This window comes from Berghia stephanieae, chromosome 7, assembly GCF_034508935.2.
Source record: "Berghia stephanieae isolate SIO BIC M18660-M18661 chromosome 7, UCSD_Bste_1.3, whole genome shotgun sequence".
NCBI lineage: Eukaryota > Metazoa > Mollusca > Gastropoda > Nudibranchia > Aeolidiidae > Berghia > Berghia stephanieae.
Window position 1 is genome coordinate 47,799,424 of NC_088366.1, and position 25,000 is coordinate 47,824,423.

General features: G+C 37.9%; 1 protein-coding gene across 1 annotated transcript in view; it reads right to left on the bottom strand.

Moving 5' to 3' along the window:
- LOC144977412 (uncharacterized) overlaps window positions 1-25,000 on the bottom strand; it is a 131,233-nt gene that overhangs the window by 85,823 nt on the left and 20,410 nt on the right. Inside the window, exons 2-3 of the mRNA XM_078922595.1 lie at window positions 20,385-20,536; window positions 16,990-17,493 (exon numbers count right to left, since the gene is read on the bottom strand). Coding sequence (XP_078778721.1) covers window positions 16,990-17,234 — 245 coding nt within the window. The 5' untranslated portion in view covers window positions 17,235-17,493; window positions 20,385-20,536. The remainder of the gene's footprint in view (window positions 1-16,989; window positions 17,494-20,384; window positions 20,537-25,000) is intronic.

Sequence of the window (25,000 nt, forward strand, 5' to 3'; positions counted from 1 at the left end):
CTGTCTGTAAACGTTCATGATTACACATAATTTTGTGTGTTGGTCCGTTATTCTTCCGGATGGCAATGTTGTGAGCTTCTTAGCCAAGCTCATACTATCTATAAACGCTCAAGGTTACACATAGTTTTGTGTGTTGGTCCGTTATATCCAGCTGGCATTGTTATGTTTAAGCCGACGTGCACTGATTTCCAGGTCTGATAACCCAATGCCTCGTGGGCTCATTGTTGTAATGGAAATCTAAAAAAAATGACGCAAACATTGTCCATTACAATAATGTTAATTGAGTTTGGATATCAGACCAATATATATATAATATATATATATATATATATATATATATAATATATATATATATATATATATATATAATATATATATATATATATATATAATATATATATATATATATATATATATATATAAAATATATATATATATATATATAACACGTCGGTTTTAGCGCATAGCATCAATACTATTATCAGTACAGCCTCGATGTAAACATTACTCGGGTTTATTCGTTTCTACGAGTGAATGGAAATAACAGATTACATTTACTTATGCGTACATCTCTCTCCCTCTCTCTCCTCTCCTTCTCTCCTTCTCTCTCTATCTTTCGCTTTCTATATATATATCTCTCTCTCTCCTTCTCGGGGTTTATTCGTTTCTACGAGTGAATGGAAATAACAGATTACATCAACTCATGCGTACATCTCTCTCCCCCCCCCCCCTCCTCTCTCTCTCTCCTCTCTCTCTCTCTCTCTCTTTCTATCCTTCTCTATCTTTCTCTCTCTATCCCTCTATCTCCTCTCTCCTTCTCTCTTTGTCCTTCTTTCTCTCCCCTTCTCTCTTTCCTTCTCTCTCCCTCTCTTGTCGAGTGGAAGGACTCTGTCCCAACTCCCACACACAGCAATGATGTTGTTAATTCTCTCTGTTTTCTTCTGGCATCTCTCTTTCTATCTCCCTCCCCCCCCCTCTCTCTCTCTCTTTCTCTCTATTTCTTTCTATATCCATCTACCTATCTTTCTATCTCTCTCCCTCTCCTTCTTTCTCTCTCTCTCTCTCTCTCTCTCTCTCTCTCTTTCTCCCCCCTCTCTCTCTGCCTTTCTCTCTCTCTGCCTTTCTCTCTCTCTCTGACTTTCATTCTCTCTCTCTCTCTCTCTCTCTCTCTCTCTCTATCATTGTCTTTCTCTGTCTTTCCTCTTTCCTTCTCATTGTCTTTCTTCCTCTCTCTCTCTCTCTCTCTCTCTCTCTCTCTCTTTCTTTCTATATCCATCTATCTATATTTCTATCTCTCTCCTTCTCACTCCTCCCTATCCCTATTTCACTCATTCTTTCACACACTTTTCCTCTCCATAACTCTTTTTCCTTTTCCCCTTTTCTTTCTTCCTCTCGCGCGCTCTCTCTCTCTCTCTCTCTATCCCCCCTCTCTCTCTATCTCTCTTTCCCTCTCTCTACTTCTCTCTCTCTCTTCCTTCCTCTCTCTTTCACTTTCTCTATCTCACTCATTCTCTATCACTCACTATTCTTCTCTATTTTCCCTAGCTCCCATTCTCTCTCACTCTACACCTTTTTCTCTGTCTTTTTATCTCTTTCTCACTTTCTCTCTTTCTTTCTCTCTATCAATATATCGATCGTCCTATCTCTCTCTCCTTATTACTCCTTCTCTCTCCTCTCTCTCTCTCTCTCTCTCTCTCTCCTCCTTATTACTCCTTCTCTTTCTCTCTCTCTCTCTCCTTATTACTCCTTCTCTTTCTCTCTCTCTCTCTCTCTCTCTCTCTCTCTCTCTCTCTCTCTCTTGATTAGAAGGGCTTTGTACCACTCAAGTTCTAAGTTCAACTCCCACACACAAAAACATTATTATTAATTCTCACTGCTTTCTTCTAGAACCTTCCCTTCCTCCCCCCCCCCCCCCCAACTAGCCACCCACCCTTATACATCATTACACCCCGATCGATATAACAGAGAAAGGTTGGCGTTGATGACAAATAATATATTCATTGTCTTCCTTCGATTCCCGTGTAAGTACAACATCAAGCGACAGTTAGCTTGTTTAGCGACAGGACAGGTGACAATGTGTATCAAATCATAAAAAAACAATCGTCTCATGACGGCATCATTCTGCATGAACCCGATGCCTTCTCTGCTTATTTGCAGGTCTGATAACCCACATTGTTATGGTCTCTTCGCGAAGTCCCAGGTTTGATATATTTTGCCAAGATGAGGGTCAATTAAATCGATCGATATTTAATGAAGGATGAGTTTTCTGGCCAAATGTGACCCGTCGTCCCAAAACGGTATTATGTCGGAATGAACCATATGCCTATAAGTCGAATTACATGTTAAACTTGTAAAAGATATAAATTGTTGGCATTAGCACCCATGCCATATGGTATCCATTCTCCTCAATAAAACATACAAACTCAACGCAAGTCTGATATTACTGGCTATGAATTCAATTTTTAATATTTTAACCAACCCGACTTAATACCGTTTTGAGGCGAAGGGTCACAAATTTTAAAGTATGAGTTTTTTCCAGAGTACGGCGTCGACTCCTCGAAATTGGGAGAGAATTTGTCAGGCATTTCCAGCTGCAAGAGGAGACATTGGGTAGCAGGCAATCGGCTTTGGACGAGAACCTGCTTAACTCTCTCCTTACCAGTTATTTTTAGGATTTCCCCCAAAAATTCACACCCACCCAACACAAAATAGACATTTCCTAATCAAACAAAAAAGTAACAAATGCATTCTACACAGAATGTTGTTCAGCAAAATAATGTCTACAACACAGTGTTTAATATTTACAGCTGTAAACAAAGCATTTCTTTAAATTTTGTGATGTAAAAGAAAAATCAGAATGAGAAAATTGTCGGTTGCATCGTAACCAGTGACATCTATGAAGTCCTAGAATGTAACGAATGTGACGATTTTCCCACATGTGGTAAGGAAAGGATTAACAGCACGCTCATTGCATCAGTGGGGACTTGCCACATGTCCAACACGTACCCGTTGTGGTAACGAGCACGAAACCGCAGAACACCTAGCCGAACGGTGTGTTGTGCCGAAACATCCGGGCGGGTTTGCGACGGTGCACGAGTGCGGTACGGAATTTGCAGATTGGGTCGATCGTCATAACATAGTAGTGTGAGCACCATTAGAAACTGCTGCTGTTGTGAATCATAGTTTCCATCTCATTTTATGTTCATATCGTTATGATTACCACATTTATTAATGAGCACCTTCTTTATTTCATAAACATTCGCATACAACAGACATTCACACATGAACACATACACACATACAACCACTAACACATACAAATACATTACATACACACACACAACCACAAACACATAAACATACATACATACACATAACCGCTAATACAGACAAACACACACACACAGATACTCACACACACACATACACACACACACACCACAAGCACATAAAAACACACACACACACATACACATATATACAATCAGAAATACATTTAAACACACAACACACACACACTTTAGTAATCCTTTAAACGCTTTTGAGCTTTTCTATAGCGCAATTTCCACTAAACGTGCTCAAAGCGTTTTACAAAAGGTCCCTGACCAACAGCAGCACGTAACACGTAGAACGAGACATGAGGCCTGTTAGGGGATAATAATATTTTTTTCCCCGACAGAGACAACGCCGTTAACGGCCAGGTACTCATTTTACACCTGAGTACGGTGAGAATATGTGAATAAAGAGTCTTTTCCAAGGATACAACTATGCGCCGAGCGAGGCTCGAACCCAGGACCTTCCGATCCGAAAGCGAGTGCCAGACCACAAGACAACATAGCCAAAAACGATTTTCTTCTGTTATCTTCAATTTGGTCAGAAAATTAAATTTAAAATATCGGTGGCTAAAAATGACATTCATCATCAATCTTGTTAAAATGGAAACACGACGTTTCGGGTTAGATTCATTCATGCGCCAATGTGGTCTAGTGGTATGACACTCGCTTTGGGATCGGAAGGTCCTCGAATTCGAGTCTTGAGTGGTGCACAGTAACAGTTGAGTCCTTGGAAAAGGCTCTTTACTCACATTCTCTCACAGTACTCAAGGGTAAAACGAGTTCCTAGCCGTTAACATCGTTGCCTCTGACCGAAATTTTTTTTGTAAAATCGCCTAACAAGCGTCATCATGTCTCATTCTACATGTTTAGTTTTGCTGTTGGCGAGGGACCTCTTGTAAAGTGATTTGAGCACGTTTAGTTGATATTGCTCTATAGATAGTATGAATTTGACGACACTCAGCTCTCTTTGTTATTGATTTTTGCCATCCGCGTTTATGAGTAATTCTCACTTAACTGTTTAAACCAGACTATAACATTTCATGGTTACACATAGCTTTGTGTGTTGGTCCGTCATACTTCTGGATGGCAATGTTGTGAGCTTCTTAGCCAAACGCATACTATCTATAGATGGTATGAAGTTGAAGTCACTCAGGTCTTTGTTATTGATTTTTGCCATCCAGGTTTATGAGTAATTCTCACTTAACTGTATTAACCAGACTATAACATTTCATGGTTACACATAGCTTTGTGTGTTGATCCAATACACTTCCGGATGGTAATGTTGTGACTTTCTTAGCCAAACGCATATACTATCTATATAAAAACTCAAGTGAACTCAAAATATTTAATTCCATCGTTATTTGAAGTCGAAAAATTGTCTGGCCAAATTTTTAAAAAATGTGGCCAAATTTATTTTTTATAAAAAGTTAATTTTGGCCAGAATACGCCATACATTACGACGACAAGGCAGTATTTATCAATGGAGAGAAATCCTGCTTGGATAATAGACGCTATTTTTATAATCTTTCATTGATTTTTATCTGCTCTTCCTCCGGGCGGTTTCCTTTATTTCTTTCTTGTCTTTAACATTATAGGATAGGAAAGGGGGGGGGGGGGGGGGGGTAGTAGTAGAAGGGTGGTTGAGTGGTTAAGGTATATCCCTATAATCGGAAGGTTTCGAATATAAAATAATATAGGTATTGATTATATATATTATATATATATATATATATATATATATATATATATATATATATATATTAATGTAATAAATAAAAATAAAATAAAATTCCATTTATTCATCCCATAAGCGAAATTTGTCTCTAGGGAATAAATATTACAAGGGAAGACTGGAGTAACCCAGGTGTCAGCCGCAGTGCAGTGTCGCAGAGTGAGCTAGGGCGAGGTGACTTGCTCAAGGCAACACAGCGCAGCAGCGGGTTGATTGAACTCGGTACCTTTCGGGTACGAAGCAAAGACCGTACCGCTGAGTCACGCAAAACGAAAAACAAATCAAATAATGTGAAATTGAATGTAAATTTCAATTTAATATACGAAAACAGATAAAATGGACGTTTCGGGTTTCCCCTTTATCAACAAAACAGGATGAATGAGACACTAAAGATGAATGAGATAATGTGGTAGTGGCGTTGTTATAATGAATATTCGTATTCATCTTAACAACGCCACTACCACATTATCTCATTCAATTGAAGCTTACATTCAATTTCACATTGTTATTTATTTCTTCGGGCTTCGAGCAGCAATATTTACATTATACGTAAAAAAGTAAATTGATATTTTACAAATGAGGAAACGAGAATAACAAATTGAATAAAGATAGAAAATTTATAAGTGAAAATAAATTAAGCTCTTATCCACTAAACGTGCTCAAATCGCTTTACAAAGGGTCCCTAGCCAACAGTAAAACTTTACATGTAGGACGAGACATGATGACTATTAGGCGATATTACCTTTCAATGTTTCGGACCCTATACCCATTTTACACCTGAGTATGGTGAAATAATGTGAGTATAGAACCTTTTCAAAGGACTGAATTTTGCGCCTCTCTCTCTCTCTCGGGACTCGAACCCAGGGCCTTCCGAACCGAAGGCGAGTGTCATACAACTAGACCACAATTGGAATTTCATTGTAACTCGGAAGGGTAGAATTAAACACACGATAGATAGTATGAAGATGACGTCACTCAGGTCTTAGTCATTGCTTTTTGCCATCCACGTTTATGAGTAATACTAACCAAACTGTATTAACCAGACTATAAACGGTTAAGGTTACACTTAGTTTTTGTGTGTTGGTCCGTTATACTTCCGGATGGCAATGTTGTGAGTTTCTAAGCCAAAACAAGAACAAAGACCAGAGTGACGTCATCTTCATTCTATCTATATCTGGCTGGCAGAATGTTGTGAGTTTTTTTGGCTTTTTATAATAATCTTGTTTATCAGTTAATTGCCAGGCTCTGGAGAAACTTGCATTGAAAAATTTGGCCATAAACTCGTCAAATATCGATCGATTAATATGTCCTTCGTTTTGACAAAAAAAAAACAAAAAAAAAAAAAAAAAAAAAAAAACACCAAACAAAAAACAACAACAATAAAACAACATAAAAAAAACAAACATGAAAGACCTCCAAAAAGTCCTCAAACCCGGATATGAAGACAGTTCGCCAATTTTTAGAATTTTTGCCAGAGAGGTCAGTGAAAACGTGCAATGAGAAGACGAGTATCTGCCAATTAAAAAAAAAAAACAAAAAAAAAAAAAACAGAAAAAAAACTTAAAAACTTGAGCTTTATATCAGCGCAATAATACCCACTCAACACCCTCAAAGTGCTTTACCCTAATTACTTTGATAGTGTGCTCTTGGAATCTACATCTGTTCCTATTTGAACCAATTCCCCTTTGTCTTACCTTGTCTTGGGTGCTTTAATTGTAATTCTAGAACTTTTACTTACCCATTTTCTTCCTTTTTACTGGCGCTGATATGACTTTTACAAGGGGTCTTTTGAAAATACGAACGAAAGAGTGAAATTGGAGAGGCTTGAGATGGAAACATGGGACAGTGTGGCTCAGCGGTATGGTCCTTGCTTCGTACCCGAAAGGTACCGAGTTCGACTACCCGCCGCGTTGTGTGGCCTTGAGCAAGTCACCTAGCCTTAGCTCACTTTGCGGCGCTGCACTGCGGCTGACGCCTGGGTTATTCCAGTCTTCCCTTGGAATAGGCCCTAAAGAAAAATTTCCCCTTAGGGATGAATAAAGGCAATTTTTTTTAACAATACAGACAAAGGCGGACGTTTCAGGAAGCTCCCATCGGTCTTTACAAGGAGTCTGTAACCAACAGCAACTCTTAACTCACTCAACCCTAACACTGACTATAGATAGTATGCGCTTGGCTAAGAAGCTCATAACATTGCCATCCGGAAGTATAACGGACCAACACACAAAACTGTGTGTAATCATGAATTTTTATAGTGTGGTTGATATAGCTTAGTGAGAATCACTCACAAACGCGGATGGCAAAATACAATAACAAAGGCTTGAGTGACGTCATCTTCGTTCTATCTATATCCGTAGTATACCCGAGGTTACTTTTACCTCATGCCTTTTTATTATATTTTTTCTGAGACAAATCAAAGCTAGTGTTTTTAGTTTTTACACATTAATGGTAGTTGAATAAAACTATCTATATAATGCTCATTTCTATTATATTTTTTTTTCCAAATTTGAAAAGTAGCAAAGATCTCTAGGATTGAGTGAGTTAACATATAGATAGTTCAAAGTTCACATCACTCGGGTCTTTGTTATTGTTTTTGTCATTCGCGTTTATGAGTAATTCTCACTAACCTGTATTATCCAGACTATAAAAGTTTATGGTTACACAAAGTATTGCGTGTTGGTCCAATATACTTCCGGATGACAAATGTTGTGAGCTCTTTAGCCAAGCGCATACTATCTATAGAACGAGACATGACGCGTATTAGGTGATATGATTTTTTCTCGTCTTACATGTTAAACGTTGCTGTTGGCCAAGGACCCGCTGTCAATGACCAGGTATAGTCATCTTACACCTGAGTACCGTGAGAGAATGTGAGTAAAAAGCCTTTTCCAAGGACTCAAAAACTATGCGCCGCATGGGACTCGAAGGCAAACATGGCTTTCTGTTAAGGCAGCTGCTTCTAATGGTGCTCACACTACTATGTTATGACTGTTCTTAGATCATTAACTCACTCAATCCTAGAGATTTTTGCTACTTTTCAAAATTGGAAAAAATTAATTTAAAATGAGCAGGAATATAGATAGTTATATTCAACTATCATTAACATGTAAAAACTAAAAACAATAGCTTTGATACTACGTCTATAATTTGTCTCAGAAAAATATAATAAATAAGCATGGGGTATAAGTGACCCGGGTTAACTACGGATATAGTCGGTGTTAGGGTTGAGTGGGTTAATTGGTATGACGTATTCTTCCAAGAATGTATAAACCAATGCTACACATTTCTAAAACATAACATAAGATACATGTGTACAAGATGACGGCTGGATACAGAATGACTCCTAACAAAATAGTTTCTAGAACAGACGCTAGTTGTGAACGATACTACATCAGATGGACGATACAAGTTACGATACTACATCAGATGGACGATACAAGTTACGATACTATATCAGATGGACGATACAAGTTACGATACTATATCAGATGGACTATGCAAGTTACGATACTACATCAGATGGACGATACAAGTTACGATACTTGAATGACGCCAGTTGTGAACGATACTATATCAGATGGACGATACAAGTTACGATACTTGAATGACGCCAGTTGTGAACGATACTATATCAGATGGACGATACAAGTTACGATACTTGAATGACGCTAGTTGTGAACGATACTACATCAGATGGACGATACAAGTTACGATACTTGAATACAATAACTTTCATTCACAACAGCCAATGACGATCTATCCAGAATGCACATTCCCTACCGCACTCGTGCATCGTCGCAAAAGCCGCCCGGATTCTTCGTCACAACGCACCGGTCAACTAGATGCTCTGCTGCGGTTTCGGGCTCGTTGCCACAACGGGTACATGTTGGTCAATGCTCTTCAATTTTAATTCTGCCTGCAGTCTCTCTCGATGTTCATTGATTATAAAGTCCATTAGCAGTATTTCAGAGCCATTTGTGCGGCTATGTGGTCTTGTGGTATGACACTCGCATTCGGATAGGAAGGTCCTGGGTTCCAGCCTCGCTCGGCGCATAGTTGAGTCTTTGGAAAAGGCTCTTTACTCACATTCTTTCACCGTATTTAGGTGTAAAATGAGTACCTGGCCGTTAACAGCGTTGTCTCTGTCCGAAAAAAATGTAATAATATAACCTAACAGGCGTCACGTCTCATCCTACATGTTAAATGTTGCTGTTGGCCATGGACCCCTTGTAAAGTGCTTATAGCACGTTTAGTGGATATTGCTCTATATACAATCTCAATTTTTTAATAAGGCCCATAGAGCCGGAGTTAATCCGGTTTCTATAGCGTGAAATGGACAATAACAATTACTTACTACACTTTGGATAGGACGTTAGTCTATCGCAAAATACTTTCCACCATATGTAATAGATTCAGCTATCCATTAACTGCGGGGTGGACAGATGGGTCGGGGAAAAAATCTCCACTGCACCTGGGATCGATCTTGGTCCATTTGCGTATGAATCGAGTGCTCTACAAATTGAGCTATCGTGACCCCCAACCACCCCCCCCCCTTCCATAACGTCCATTGTTGAAAGCTGAAAGTAATTGTAGAGCTAAAGCAAAAAGAGACACTTGTTCTGTCTTCCACTGAATTCGAAAAAGAATCTTGCAGATTTTGTTTTGGATAGATCTCTAAACTTTTATGTTCATATCGCTGTTTACATATGAGTAAGGTGAGATAATTTGAATAAAGAGTCTTTCCCAAAGATTCAACAGCTCAGAGCGGCGGGGCTCAAACCCAGGACCTTCCAATCCGAAGGTGATTGTCATTCCCACAATACTACACAGTAGCCGCACACTTTTTAATGATAATTTAATCCTAAAATCTCGAGCCAATCTAAAAATAGAGTTCTATCAATTATTAATTAATTTCATTCCTGCAAACACACATAAGGTCGTGACATCGAGCCAAAGAACACAGAGACTACTGACGTCATGAACAATCGTGAGAAGATGGAGATGCAAGTAATAGGCCAGTCCGACGTTTTAAAAAAAAAAAAAAACCTCATAAAATCACGAAATTTTGTGTAACTTTGAAAAATAGTAGAAATGGATTCGTGATCACGTGAGCCGCTGAGTCAACAGGGTATAATGTAGGAAGGAACTATGCAAGGGGGTAGAAGATTTTTTTTTTTTAACTCTCTAAGGATGCAACAAAATCGTCACATTTGTTAGGACACAATATATATTTTTCTTATTCAGATTTATCTATTTTGTACAACAGGCCATTTTCCGGATTGTCCCCAAAACTTCACACCCAACCTATACAAAAATAGATTTATTTCACTCAAACACACAAGCTGTTAGTTCTTGCTATACAAATATTTTTTCCTGCTAAACGAGCTCTTCAACACATTGTTAATATACTTTAACTATAGCAAACATTTTGGTTCAAATTTTGTGATGTATAAAAAGATATCATAATAAACTTTGAATATTGATCTTTGTTTGATTAAGAAGAACAGAAAGTTGTTTTGTAGAGAGATTGTTCGAGTTTTAGAAATCAATTTTTCTGCTGGGTAAGCCTGCCATTTTGGGGAAAGTACTGAAAAGGATCGGTAAGGAGAGAGTTAATGAGCTTTTATTTAGCTCAATATCCACAAAACGTACTCAATGCGCTTTACATGAGCTCCCTAACCAACAGCAACATTTAACATGTAGGACGAAACACGACGCCTTTTAAGCAATATTACAAGTTTTTGGACAGAGACAACAGTGTTAACGGCCTGGTACTCATTTCAGCGCATAGTTGAGTCCTTGGATAAGGCTCTGAACTCACATTCTCTCACAGTATTCCGGTGTAATATGAGTATATGGCCGTTAACAGCGTTGTCTCTGTTCGAAAACAATTGTAATATCGCCTAACAGGCGTCATGTCCCGTCCTACATGTTAAATGTTGCTGTTGGCCAGGTACTCTTTGTAAAGCGCTTTGAGCACGATTAGTGGATATTACGCTATATAAAAGCTAATTTATTATTATTTTTTAAAAAATATATTACACCTGATTAAGGTGAGATAACGTTAGCAAAATGCCTTTTTCTAAGAACTCAACTCTGCGCCACCCGAATCGGGACTCGAAGCCAACACCTTGCAACACGAAGATTTAAAAATCCGCCCCCCCCCCCAACATGAGCTCGATGACATGAACAGTCGGGTTTTTTTTCATCAACGATTAGCATTTGGACAGCCTGCCTGAGGGTGTAGTTAGCTCTGAAAACGTTGTTTGTTTTTCAGGGTTTTACGGCGCTGGCAACACATTAAGGTCATATCAGCGCCAGTAAAAAGGAAGAAAATTATGGGATGGTAAAAAGTTCTAGAAGTACAATTAAAGCACCCAAGAAAAGGTCAGACAAAGGGTCATTTGTTCAGATCCCAAGAGCACACCATCAAAGTACTTAGTTTGAGATCACCTAAAAGTCTCATCTAGACACAAGCACAGGTCCCCATTAAGAGGAATACCGTACTCAAATGTTTACAAGTCCTATATAATATAAAAGCAAATCATAATACAATGCATAAAAGAGAGATGATTTACAAGGATAAAAACATCTCCCAAAGCAATAATTATACTTTTGACTGTTTTCCTCCCAGTCAAGGACTCCGGCCAGGGCCAGTACAAAACCAAGTAATCTCATTCCAGGACAAGACAGAAAGCAAATTGGAAATCAGATATTATAGGGGCATAGAAGACACAGTAAGTACCTCCCTGCCCACTATGGGAGGCAAGAACCCCACCCAGTCTGAAAACTTTAAACCGTTCAGAGGCAGAATCGCATTCTTTGCAACTCCAAGCACCAACATGCACACCAAAGTCTGCGACATTACACCCCAGATGGTTTGCAGATATATGCATGAATCACCAACTCGATGGTCGGTGAATCAAACCTCTGAAATCTCGATTTTATCGATGGCACCAAAATTAAATAAAACATGGTGGGCAAACTCGTAGTTTGTAGACTTCAATTCTGGAAAAATAACACATTAAAAAATTTGGCCAGAAAACTCGTCCTTCAAATATCGATCGATTTAAAGGACCCTCATTTTGGCAAAAACTTTCAAACTTGGGACTTTGCTCGCGAACTCGGTACTTGTTGGGTACGAATTAGAGACTGTACGTGGCCTTCGTAGGCTCATGGCCTGACACTGACCAACAAATGTCGTCAAAAGACAAGTCTTTGTCCACAAAAGAAAACAAATCGTGAGTTGTATTCAACATTTCAACCAATGGGACCACTTGTTTCCTTGATCACTAATAATAACAACTAACCAGGCGGTCCACAAACCTAAAAATGGCGTCAAAATATAGGTTTCAGTGGGTCTTAGCGTGGCCTTCGTAAAGTTATGGCCTGATACTGACCAAAAAATGACGTCGAAATGCCAGTCTTTTGCCACAAAAGAAAACAAATCGTGAGTTGAATTCAATAGTTCAACCAATGAAATGACTTGTTTCCATGAGCTCTACTAACGACAACTCACTAAGCGGTGCAAAAACCAAATAATGACGTCAAACTGCCAGTCCTTTTGAATTTCAGTATCAGGCTATAACATAACGATGGCGACGGTCTCAGCGTAGCCATAGTTAACTTATAGTTTGACGTCATTTTTTAAAGTTTTGTTTTTGTACCGCCTAGAGAGTTGTCGCTCAAGGAAACAAGTGATCCCATTGGTTGAATACAACTCACAATTTGTTGTTTTTTTTTTGCGGCCAAAGACTTGTCTTTTGACGTCAGTTTTTGGTCAGTGTCAGCGTAGCCATCATTTACTTATAGCTTTTGGGTTTCAGTGTCAGGCTATAACTTAACGATGGCTACAGACTGTACCGCTGAGTCACTGTCTTTTATGGAAGACCAAAACAGAAAACTTCTACTTTCACAATATCAGAGTGACGATGATACTATTTATATTCGTGACGCAGACATGGGTTAAGAAAATAGGCCTTCTACTGTTGCTTGTCAGCGACACTCTTCCTTCGAACCGCCCTCAATCCATCATTAATGTTTTGTTATAGCGTTACTTAACTCTCTCCTTACCGGTCATTTTCAGGATTTTCCCCAAAACTCTCACCCAACTAACACAAACATATATTTTTATCACTCAAACACAAAAGCAGTAAAGTTCTTCCGATACATAATTTCTTTATCAAAACATGCCCTACAACACACTGTTCATTTTCTTTAAATTTTATAATGTACAAGAGAAATTTGAATTAGAAAAATGTTGGTAGTATTCGTAACGAATGTGACGATTTTTCTATAGATAGTTCGAAGATGACGTCCTCAGGTCTTTGTTATTGTTTTTTGCCATCCGCGTTTATGAGTAATTCTCACTAAACTGCAATAACCAGACTATAAACGATCATGCTTACACACCGATTTGTGTGTTGGCCAGTTATACCTCCGGATGGCAATGTTGTGAACTTATTAGCCAAGTGCATACTATCTTTAGACAGTGTGCGCTTGGATAAAAAACTCACAACATTGCCATCCGGAAGTATAACGGCCAACACACAAAACTGCGTGTGACCATGAACGTTTATAGACTGGTTAATACAGTTAGTGAGTATTACTCATAAACGCGGATGGCAAAAAAACAATAACAAAGACCTTAGTGACGTCAGCTTCGAACTAGCTATAGTTGGTGAGGAGAGGGTTAAGGTATTTTTATCATATATAGGCTATATAATATTTAAGAACTCTAACCTGAACTTTGATTATAAAATGTCAGGGAACACACATCAAAAAATTCCAAAATATCAGTTCTTGATAATACCCCCCCCCCTCCACCACTCCCCTTAACTCCCCCACCCCCACCCACAGCCGCCAGAGAAAAAAGGCCGTACTGTTGTTTGTTGACCAATATTCCCAGCCTAAAGGTGAACACCAAAATGCTAATTACAGCCAGAGAATATCACGCCACCGTTGGTAAGGACGCCGGCTGCAACTAATTAATGCCTTAAACCATTTACTTGCATCCAACGACGTCGGGTTGTGTTGTGTTTTTTTCCCCCACAGGGCTTCACGTCTTCCCAAAACGGAATAAAAATAATCATAATTATTACTGATTGACAAAACTGGCATTTTCTGAAAAAAAAAAAAAAAAATAAATAAAACACGTATTTAAAATTTTGGCCAGAAAACTCGTCCTTTAAATATCGATCGATTAAAATGACCGTCATCTTGGCAAAAACTCCCAAACCTGGGACCTCAATGAAAACTTTTCAAAGCCCCAGGTTTGAGAGTATTTGGCAAGATGGGGGTCATTTTAATCGATCGATATTTGAAGGACGAGTTTTTATGGCCAAATTTTTTAATATGATATTTTTCAGAAGACGTTAGTTAGATCTTGCCTCGGGTTACGGAATAATGGGTCGGTCATAATAGAAAAAAATCTCATGATAAAATCGGGCAAGGCGTCTGTGAAACAGTGATAAATAACAATGTTAAATTGAATTAAAGCTTCAATTTAATATACGAAGACAGATACAATGGACGTTTCGGGTTTCCCCTTTATCAACAAACAGGATGAATGAAACAATACAGACGGATGAGATGACGTTGTTAACAACGCCACTAACACAATATCTCATTCATCTGTAGTGTTTCATTCATCCTGTTTGTTGATAAAGGGGAAACCCGAAACGAGTTCAATCACCCGCCGCTGCGATGTGTGGCCTTGAGCAAGTCACCTCGCCCTAGCACAATTTGCGGCGCTGCACTGCGGCTGACATCTGGGTTATTCGATCCAGTCTTCCCTTGGAATAGACTCTAGAGAAACATTTACCCATAAGGGATGAATAAAGGGAATTTTATGTGTTTTATTTTATTTATAAAAAGGGAGATGACTCGTAAAAGCTGAATTACGAGATACAAAGGAGCCCGTGTTTGTTTGTTTTTTTTGTTTTTGTTTTTGGTTAATATATATATATATATATATATATATATATGTGTGTGTGTGTGTGTGTGTGTGTGTGTGTGGATGGGTGTCTGTGTGTGTGTGTGTGTGTGTAGCCATTGGGCCCATGGAGCCGGAGTTTATCCCGTTTTCTTTAGCGTGAATCGGACAGTTGCAATTGCTGGCTATCCTTTGGATAGGACGCTTGTCTATATCGCAAAGTACTTTTACGCCAAATCTAACAGATCAGCTACCCATTCACTACTGGGTGGACAGGGGGGGGGGGGGAGAAAAAATCTCGACTGCACCCGGCGGGATCGATCTCGGTGGTGAAGCGAGTGCTCTATCAACTGAGCTATCGGGACCTACACCGTACTTTGGGTAGACACATATTTAAAAAGATTTTGTCCAGAAAACTCGTCCTTTAAATATCGATCGATCGAAATTATCATCGTCATCATCATCATCATCATCATCATCATCATCATCATCATCATCATCATCATCATCGTCATCATCATCATCATCATCATCATCATCATCATCAGCATCATCATCGTCGTCGCCGTCGTCATCATCATCATCCTCATCATCATCATCATCATCATCATCATCATCATCATCGTGTCAAAAACGTTCAATCCTCGGTCTAGGTACCAAGCTGTGCACGGTCTTTATCAGCACGTAACACGTCTGACACGAAAGCTTAACCAAGAATTCAAGACAAAGGGACGCCAGCCGCGTTCTAATGACAGATGAATGGTGCTTTGATTAACCCTTTGTGTTCCACACATTTGTATTTTGTCCCTTCATTTCGTTGTCAAAGATCGTCTGGTTTAAATAAATCACTAAACTCCGTCTTATAATAATAATATGGACACCATGACTTAGGAAGCAATATGGCACAACATGACTTCGGCTGCAATGATATACTCTGGAAAAAAAACACGTTTGTGTATGTTTTGTTTGTTTGTTCGTGTGTGTGTATGTATGTATGTATGTATGTATGTATGTATGTATGTATGTATGTATGTATGTATGTATGTATGTATGTATGTATGTATGTATGTATGTATGTATGTGTGTGTGTGTGTTGGGGGTGGGGGGGGGGGGGTAGGGCTGGGGTTTTAATCCGCTAACTGACGTAAATTTGTGGCAAAAAATTTGGCCAGAAAACTCGTCCTTCAAATATTGATGTATTAAAATGACCCTCATCTTGGTTAAAAACTCTCAAATCCGGGAATGCAAAGAAGACTTTGTCATCCCAGGTTTGAGGGTTCCTTTTTGCCAACATGATGGTCATTTAAATCGATCGTTTATTTGAAGGACGGATTTTCTGGCCAAATTTTTAAATTTATGTCTTTCAAGAGTATAGCAGTAAACTTGTCAAAGTAATCCTAATTTTGTCCAAATCTCTCAAACCTGGGACTACCGAAGTCTTCACTGAAGTCACTGTGTTTTGAGAGTTTTTGACAAAATGAGGGTCATTTAAATCAATCGATACTTAAAGGATGGATTTTCTGGCCAACTTTTTAAATACGTGTCTTTCATGGCAGTAAAATAATCCTAATTTTGTCCAAATCTCTCAAACCTGGGACTTCCCGAAGTCTTCATAGAAGTCACTGGGTTTGAGAATTTTTGACAAGATGACGGTCATTCTAAACGATCAGAATTTGAAGGATGAGTTTTTTTCTGGCCAAAATATTAAAATAATTGTTTCTTTTTGAGAGATCGAACCCGGGAGTAGTCGAGATTTTTTTATTCTGAAACCCCCCCCCCTGTCCACCCAGAGGTGAATGGGTAGCTGAGTCTGTTAGCTTTGGCGGAAAGTTCTTTGCGATAAACTAGCGTCCTACCCAAAAGATAAAGCAATTGCTATTGTCCGTTTTACGCTATAAAAACCGGGAAAAACTCCGGCTCCACGGGCCGAATGGATCTGAACGACTATTTAAAAAAAATGTTCTTTAAAATTCAAGATTTCAACATACCTGACGCTGACAGAACAGGTTCGGGGATCACGCGGTCCAGAAAACCCAAGCAGGAATGCAGGGTTGGGCAAACTGTTCGTCCGAGGTCTGGTCTTCCCAGGGTTGTTGATGATGACGGGAGCCTGGGCTTCCGGGAACGCTATGGACATGGAACGCATCTGCCTGCTTGGACTGTCGCTGCTTCTGGAAATTTCGTCCAATGCCGGAAGTGCGCTGGAGTACTTCCTGTCTCTATCCGCTCTCATGTTGAAGGAGTTTGGAATAGTTTCCTTGAATTGAGTTGAAGATTTCAAAGTTTAAAGATGGTAATCCGACGTGGGTTTTTTTTTTTTGTATTTCAGATAGGTCAGGTCAGTGAGGTATAAAGACTCTCTTTTGGAGAGGTTCTTGAATCTCACAAGTTTCAGAGAGAATACAAAAAGTCAAGATTTCTGAGAAACAGTTCATTTGTTTCTATTTTCCCATCTATAAATTTCTACAATAATGGCGTACAATACGTTGAAACTTTTTTCAAAAGGAATAAGAATAGAAAAATGTCAAGGCTATGCGTTTAGGTAAAAAATGGTTCTAGTCTCATTGGAAGTGTAAAACCATCTTCTGGAGGACTGGACACATACCTTATGTAATTGATCTCCTGGTTTCAGAGTGATGGCATCTTATTTTCTAGTCTACATATATGCTGGTCGTCAATAAAGATCATCCATCCTCGCTCTTTTATGTCCCGTAATCCTAAAAATCTGCCAATACACCCTGCTACTAAAATAGCCATGCCATCTTATGATTCTATTTGAAACCTATTCTTTATTATTCCTCCGAAGGACTGATTACAAACACACTTCCAAGTTGTTTCGAACCGGAAAAAATAGAAGGTGTGACGTCACGATTCACCTTCCCCTCTTTTCACTGTGTTTCTAATTTTCAACACGTAAACGACCCCGATGTAATACCGTTATGAGGGGGCGAGACACCATTGTGTCAGGTCACGTGCTCCAAAACACTCAACTGTGGTGTCAGGTCACGTGTTACAAAACACTCAACTGTGGTGTCAGGTCACGTGCTCCAAAACACTCAACTGCGGTGTCAGGTCACGTGCTCCAAAACACTCAACTGTGGTGTCAGGTCACGAGTTACAAAACACTCAACTGTGGTGTCAGGTCACGTGCTCCAAAACACTCAACTGTGGTGTCAGGTCACGTGCTACAAAACACTCAACTGTGGTGTCAGGTCACGTGTTATAAAACACTCAACTGTTGATTAATCAGACAAGCCGGAAATTTAAAAATCATTTCTGCTTCGTAATCATTGTGGGTGGAAATGAATGGGGTAGAAAAGTCGTGACGTCACACCCTCCACTCTGCTGGTTCCTAAATCCTTGGGGAGTGTGTGTATGTATCCAGTCCTTCGGAGTAATAATAATGAATAGGTTACACAAAGGCGGCATAACCATTTCAGTAGCAGGATGTATAGGCAGAATCTTAGGATTACGGGACGTGAAAATGAGCGAGGATGGATGATCTTTATAGACGACCAGCATTTAGTAGACTAGAAAATAAGATGCCATCACTCTGACAGCACCCCAGCATCTTCACACACAAGATTACATTCAAATGCTAAGAACACTTGTACTGGACAGAGATTTATGGAAACAAGTTACTAACTGGATACAAGAAACAGACTGATACACTCGAATAATATACACATTCGCGACAAGCATACACAGAGAAAGTGTAGCCATAATATTCATTCATTCTTTGTATATGTGTGTGCTTGTGTGTGTGTGTGTTTGTTTGTGTCAGAGTACCACAGAATAGATAATAAATAAAACGCCATTCATAAAACTCCGCTATAGATAGAATGCGCTTGGCTAAGCAGCTCTCAACATTGCCATCCGGAAGTATAACGGACCAACACACAAAACTATGTGTAACCTTGAACGTTTATAGTCTGGTTGATACCGTTTAGTGAGAATTACTCATAAACGTGGATGGCAAACAAAAAAAAAACAAAAAAAAAAAAAACAAAGACCAGAGTGACGTCATTTTCGTTCTGTCTATACTCTTTTTGTTTTCATGTGTAACATTGAAGAACATCTGCAGAAAATTACGGAGGTCTCGGAGCACTTCAGAGTTCTTTCAATGGAGCCATTCATATTCTTTTCTAAGCCAGTGATAACATGTGAAATCTGCCGTACTCTAGAAAAAGAAAACATATTTCAAAATTTGACCAGAAAACTCGTCCTTCAAATATTGATCGATTTAAATGACCTTCGTTTTGGCAAAAAGAAACTGGCAAATCTTGGGCTTCGCGAGCAAAGCCCAAGGTTTGAGAGTTTCTTTTTGCCAAAACGAGGGTCATTTAAATCGATCGATATTTGAAGGACGAGTTTTCTGGCCAAATTTTGAAATATGTTTTCTTTTTCTAGAGTACGGCAGAGATACCATGGATTTCATTCGTAAAGAGAAACCAAAATAAACTTTATCAAGCCAGGCCCATCTGGTAGGAATTTACTCCCCCCCCCGCTCCCCCATCCCCCTCTCTGTGGAATTATACTCGAGCAACGTTTATATACGCACAGGTCTGATATTCCAAATTGTTACGGTCTCATTGTAGTAATGGAAATACTATCAAACGACTTGTACTTTTTTTACAGGTCTGATAACCCACATTGTTACGGGGCCATTGCTGTAATGGAAATATACTCTCAAACCAACGTGTACTTATTTACAGGTCTGATAAGCCATGTTGTTAGGGGGCCATTGTTGTATTGGACATATTCTCAAACCAACACAAACTATAGTTCATTAGAACAATATTAAAACAATCACAACATAATTGCGTTCGGTCATCAGACCTGGAAACATGTGCACGTCGGTCAATAGCAAAATAGAAATCTGAAAGAAGTGTGTATAGATAGAACAAAGTTGACGTCACTCGGGTCTTCGTTATTGTTTGTTTTTGTTTTTTGCCATCCGAGTAATTCTCATTTAACTGTATTAACCAGACTGTAAACGTTCAAGGTTACACATAGTTTTGTATGTTGGTCCGTTATACTTCCGGATGGCAATGTTGTGAGCTTCTTAGCCAAGCGCATACTATCTATACGAGTGAACATGTTTTATATAATTAAATATCCACTGATATGAAATATAAATGAAACGGAACTGCCGTCATAAATCTCTTTACTATCGTTTTAATAATAATACAGCCTGTTTGAATAGTTCTCACTAAAATTATATCCATCAGACTACAAAGGTTAACGGTTAAACACAATTTTGTGTGTAAACTGCAGATTTTATCTTGCTGACGGATGTTGTGAGTATTTTTACCTAAACGCATAGAATCAATAACCGTTTTAATCTGGCGGACATAATTTTGTATTTTACTTAAATGCATACCACCAATTCAGAGAGAACGAACGAGAGTCGATGAGATTTTCTCCCCTTGTAAAATGGATTGTTTCCCTGGAATCGTTGGAGAGAGACTGAATACAAAATGTCTCCCGTTCCTCTTACTCTTTGTCTTCACACAACTCACCGTGAGTTCAAACCTGTGGGGTGAAGACGAAAAGCAAAAGAAAAAAAAATCAATGGATATACATTCAAATCATTTTAAAATATAAATAGATCGAAGTTGACGTCACTCAGGTATTTGTTGTTATTTTTTGCCATCCGCGTTTATGAGTAATTCTCACTGAACTGTATTATCCGGACTATAAAAAGTTCATGGTTACACAAAAGTATTGTGTGTTGGTCCGCTATACTTCCGGATAGCAATGTTGTGAACTTATTAGCCAAGCGCATACTATCTATATATTCTTCTTCTTTTTGTTCTCCTTTTTTTTTATTTCTTTCTTTCTCTCTTTATATCCCTCTGTTTCTCTCACTCTCATTTTCTCTCTCTCTCTCTCTATATATATATATCTATTTCTCTCTCTCTCTCTCTCTCTCTCTCTCTCTCTCTCTATATATATATATATATATATATATATATATATATATATATATATCTTTCTTTCTCTTTCTCTCTCTCTCTCTCTCTCTCTCTCTCTCTCTCTCTCTCTCTCTCTCTCTCTCCAGTTAGCATTCAAGGCTCACACTTTGGACGGACGATACATTCAATAGAGCTGATATAAATAGTTAAAAGTGTCGTAGAATCGCGATTAACGGTACAATAAATCGGTTCTGATTAAATCTCCGGAATTATCCTACTTTTAATTAGACATTTCGAATCCATTTTGTAGCAATTTTAACTCCATTCATTTGTCAGTAGGAAATTGCAGTCATTAATTGAAGGCTGGTTTTACACAACTCGTTAAATCGATTTTTCTACTTTTTTTGTTGTTGCGATTTTCCATCCATGAGATAAATTGAAACATAAATTTTATTTTAAGCACCAAATGGCCACAAGAATTTCCTTAGATTTGTGTGAAGTTGACATTTAAATATGATAACATAATAGATCGAATTGGAAATTTTAAGGGAAATTATCCTCAATATCTCAAAATGAGAAAAAAACCGAGTTTTGGAAATTAATTCTTCAATTTTAGAACATCCAACGGGGTTAAAAAGCACTAACAATAGTGAATACAAGCTCAGTGTAAAAACAAACAAACTGGTTCCTATTTCATTGGAAGTGAAAAACGACTCTTCGGAGGATTGGATACGTACATACTTTGCGTAATTGATCTTCTGGTGTCCGAGTGATGGCGTTTTATTGTCTAGCCAACATAAATGCTGGTCGTCAATAAAGATCGTCCGTCCTCGCTCTTCTTTACGTACCCGTAATACTAAGAATCTGTCCACAATCCTGCTATTAAAATAGTCATGCCACCTTTGTCATGTAACCTGTTCGTTATTAGTCCTTCAAAGGACACACTTCCAAAGCGTTTGGAACAGGAAAAGTAAAAGGAAAGATGTGAAGTCACGACCTTATTTTCCCCATAGATAGTATGCGCTTGGCTAATTATAAGCCATCCGGAAGTATAACGAACCAACACACAAAACTGTGTGTAACCATGAACGTTTATAGTCAGGTTAATACAGTTCAGTGAGAATTACTCATAAACCTTTTTGCCTTTATGCCTCTAGGCTCCTGGCGGAGCATAGGGCCTCAACAGCACTCTTTCATCTTCTTCTGTCCTTGGCACAGACCTTTGCCTCACTCCAGGTAAGATTGGAGACGTACAAATCTTGGCGAAGGCTTCTCCTCCACGTCTGTTTTGGACGACCCTGTTTCCCCTTGCCCTGTGGGTTCCATTCAAGAGCCTGCCTAGTTATATATTACAGGGCTCTTTCCACAGGGTATGGCCAACCCATCTCCATTTTCTGCGTCTGACCTGGACAACCATTTGTTCTTGGTTTGTTCTTGTCCAAAAAAAAACGCGGATGGCTAAAAACAATAACAAAGACCTGAGTGACGTCAACTTCGATCTAGACTATCTATTGCGCTATAATAAATCTCAATTAGAAATTAGAATTAGAAATTTAAGCCCCTCATAGGAAATTGCAGTCATTAATTTTAGAAGATCTAACGGCTACCACAAGCAAAGGATACGAATTAATGACTCCAATAATTACCCTAATGACTTCATTTATCAATTAATGTTCATTTATCACAAATGGTTATACATTACAGTGAATGACATAATCAGTCAGATGCTGAAAAATGTTGAACTGAGATATTGCCAAGTTTAGTTAGAACGTTTAATTGCTATCCAAAATGAGTTCTTGTCATAAATGATTAAATCAACACTTTTTGTACATCTTCGGGAAATATCAAAGCTTAATTTAAATTCTAAATATTTTTTTTACGGCTAGTTAAGTTGAAAAAGTATGAAATTTGAGAAAAGTTGCTGGATACTTTTCCCATACATTTCACAATTTTTATAAGTAAAAAAAAAATTCTATTTGCTTTTGAAAGTAATTCGTATAAAGGAAATTACAGACATTGCATTTTAAAACAATTACCAGGTACTTTGATAATAATCATAAAAATAATAATGATGATGATGATGATGATGATGATAATAATAATAATAATAATAATAATAATAATAATAATAATAATAATAATGATAATAATAATAATAATAATAAAATTAATATGATAACAATGATAATAATAATAATAATAATAAAAATAATAATAATAATAATAATAACAATAATAATAATGATAATAATAATGATAATAATAATGATAATAATAATAATAATAATAATAATAATAATAATAATAATAATAATAATAACAATAATAATAATGATAATAATAATGATAATAATAATGATAATAATAATGATAATAATAATAATAATAATAATAATAATAATAATAATAATAATAATAATAAATAATAATAATAATAATAACAATAATAATAATGATAATAATAATGATAATAATAATGATAATAATAAAATAATAATAATAATAATAATAATAATAATAATAATAATAACAATAATAATAATGATAATAATAATGATAATAATAATGATTATAATAATAATAATAATAATAATAATAATAATAATAATAATAATAATAATAATAATAATAATAATAATAATAATAATAATAATAATAGATGGCATTTGTATATTTATAAATCGTGCATTTTCAAAATTGTATAAAGCCCAATGCGCTTTACATCGGTTGCAAAAAAAATGCATCTATTAAGCCACAACTCGCATCAGTCGCAGTTTAGCCCGTTTTCTATAGCAGGAAACGGACAATAGCAATTGCTTGCTATCCTTTGGACAGAGCGCTAGTCTATCGCGCAGTACTTTCCGCCAAATCTAACAGACTCAGCTAACCACGCACTCACGGCTGGGTGGACAGGAGGGGTGGGGGGCGGGGTGGGGGGGGGGTTAGAAAGAATCTCGACTGCACCCGGGATCGATAATGGTCTCTTTAAAAAGAAAATATTGTTCTGTTCCATTTTAATGGATATTTAATTATTATTAAATCCGTTCAAAGGAAATTGCTGTCATGGAATTTTGGACCATCAACCTTGTACGACAAGCACTGAGGAGGTTAATGACTCTAATGATAGGGTTCAATAGTTGTGACGTCATATCCCTCGAAATGACGCATAGTAACTGGTTCTAAACTATCCGAACAATGGCGGACGCCATATTCTCCATCACCGCCCTTATGAAATACTTCTCCGACGAGCATATAAGTGTATCCAGAGGAGAAAAACATCACAAATATGATCAGTATGACTTTTATAATAAGTTCTGATCACATGGGATGTGAAAAAGTTCTAGCTATCATGAAGAATAAAAAGAACCGATCTTCTTTGTTTAGAACCAAGCTGCTGGTTGCTAGTAGGCGGACGTGACATCAGACTTATTGAATCCTAGTTGTCATGAAATGTTCGACAATTTAACTGTTACGACAAGCACTGAGGGGGGGGGGGGGACTAATGACTATAATAATTGCTACGGGGGAACGGGGGACGGGGGACAGGGGGGGGGGGGAGAACCCATATCAACGATAAAATGTTACCAATGCAAATAAATGATTATAAAGTAAATAAAGTCAACGGCTTAAAAAACAGTATAAAAAATCTCACTAAATTATATCAATCAGACTATAAACGTTTGAGGTTACACATAGTTTTATATGTTGGTATGTTATATCCCGCTGGCGGATGTTATGAGTCTGCTTTATTTTTGATAAACGCATAGCATCAAATCAGATTGAATGAAAATTAAGTCACTCAGCGCTTTGCCATGCGGCTATGTGGTCTAGTGGTATGACACGCAATTTGAATCGGAAGGTCCTGGGTTCTAGCCTCGCTCGCTCGGCGCATAGTTGAGTCCTTGGAGAAGGCTCTTTGCTCACATTCTCTTACTCTACTCAGGTGTAAAATGAGTATCTCCGTTAACAGCGTTGTCTCTGTCCGAGAAAATTGTAATGTTGCCTAACAGGTGTCATGTCCCGTCCTAAATGTTAAATGTTGCTGTTGGTCATGGACCGCTTGTAAATCGCTTTGAGCACG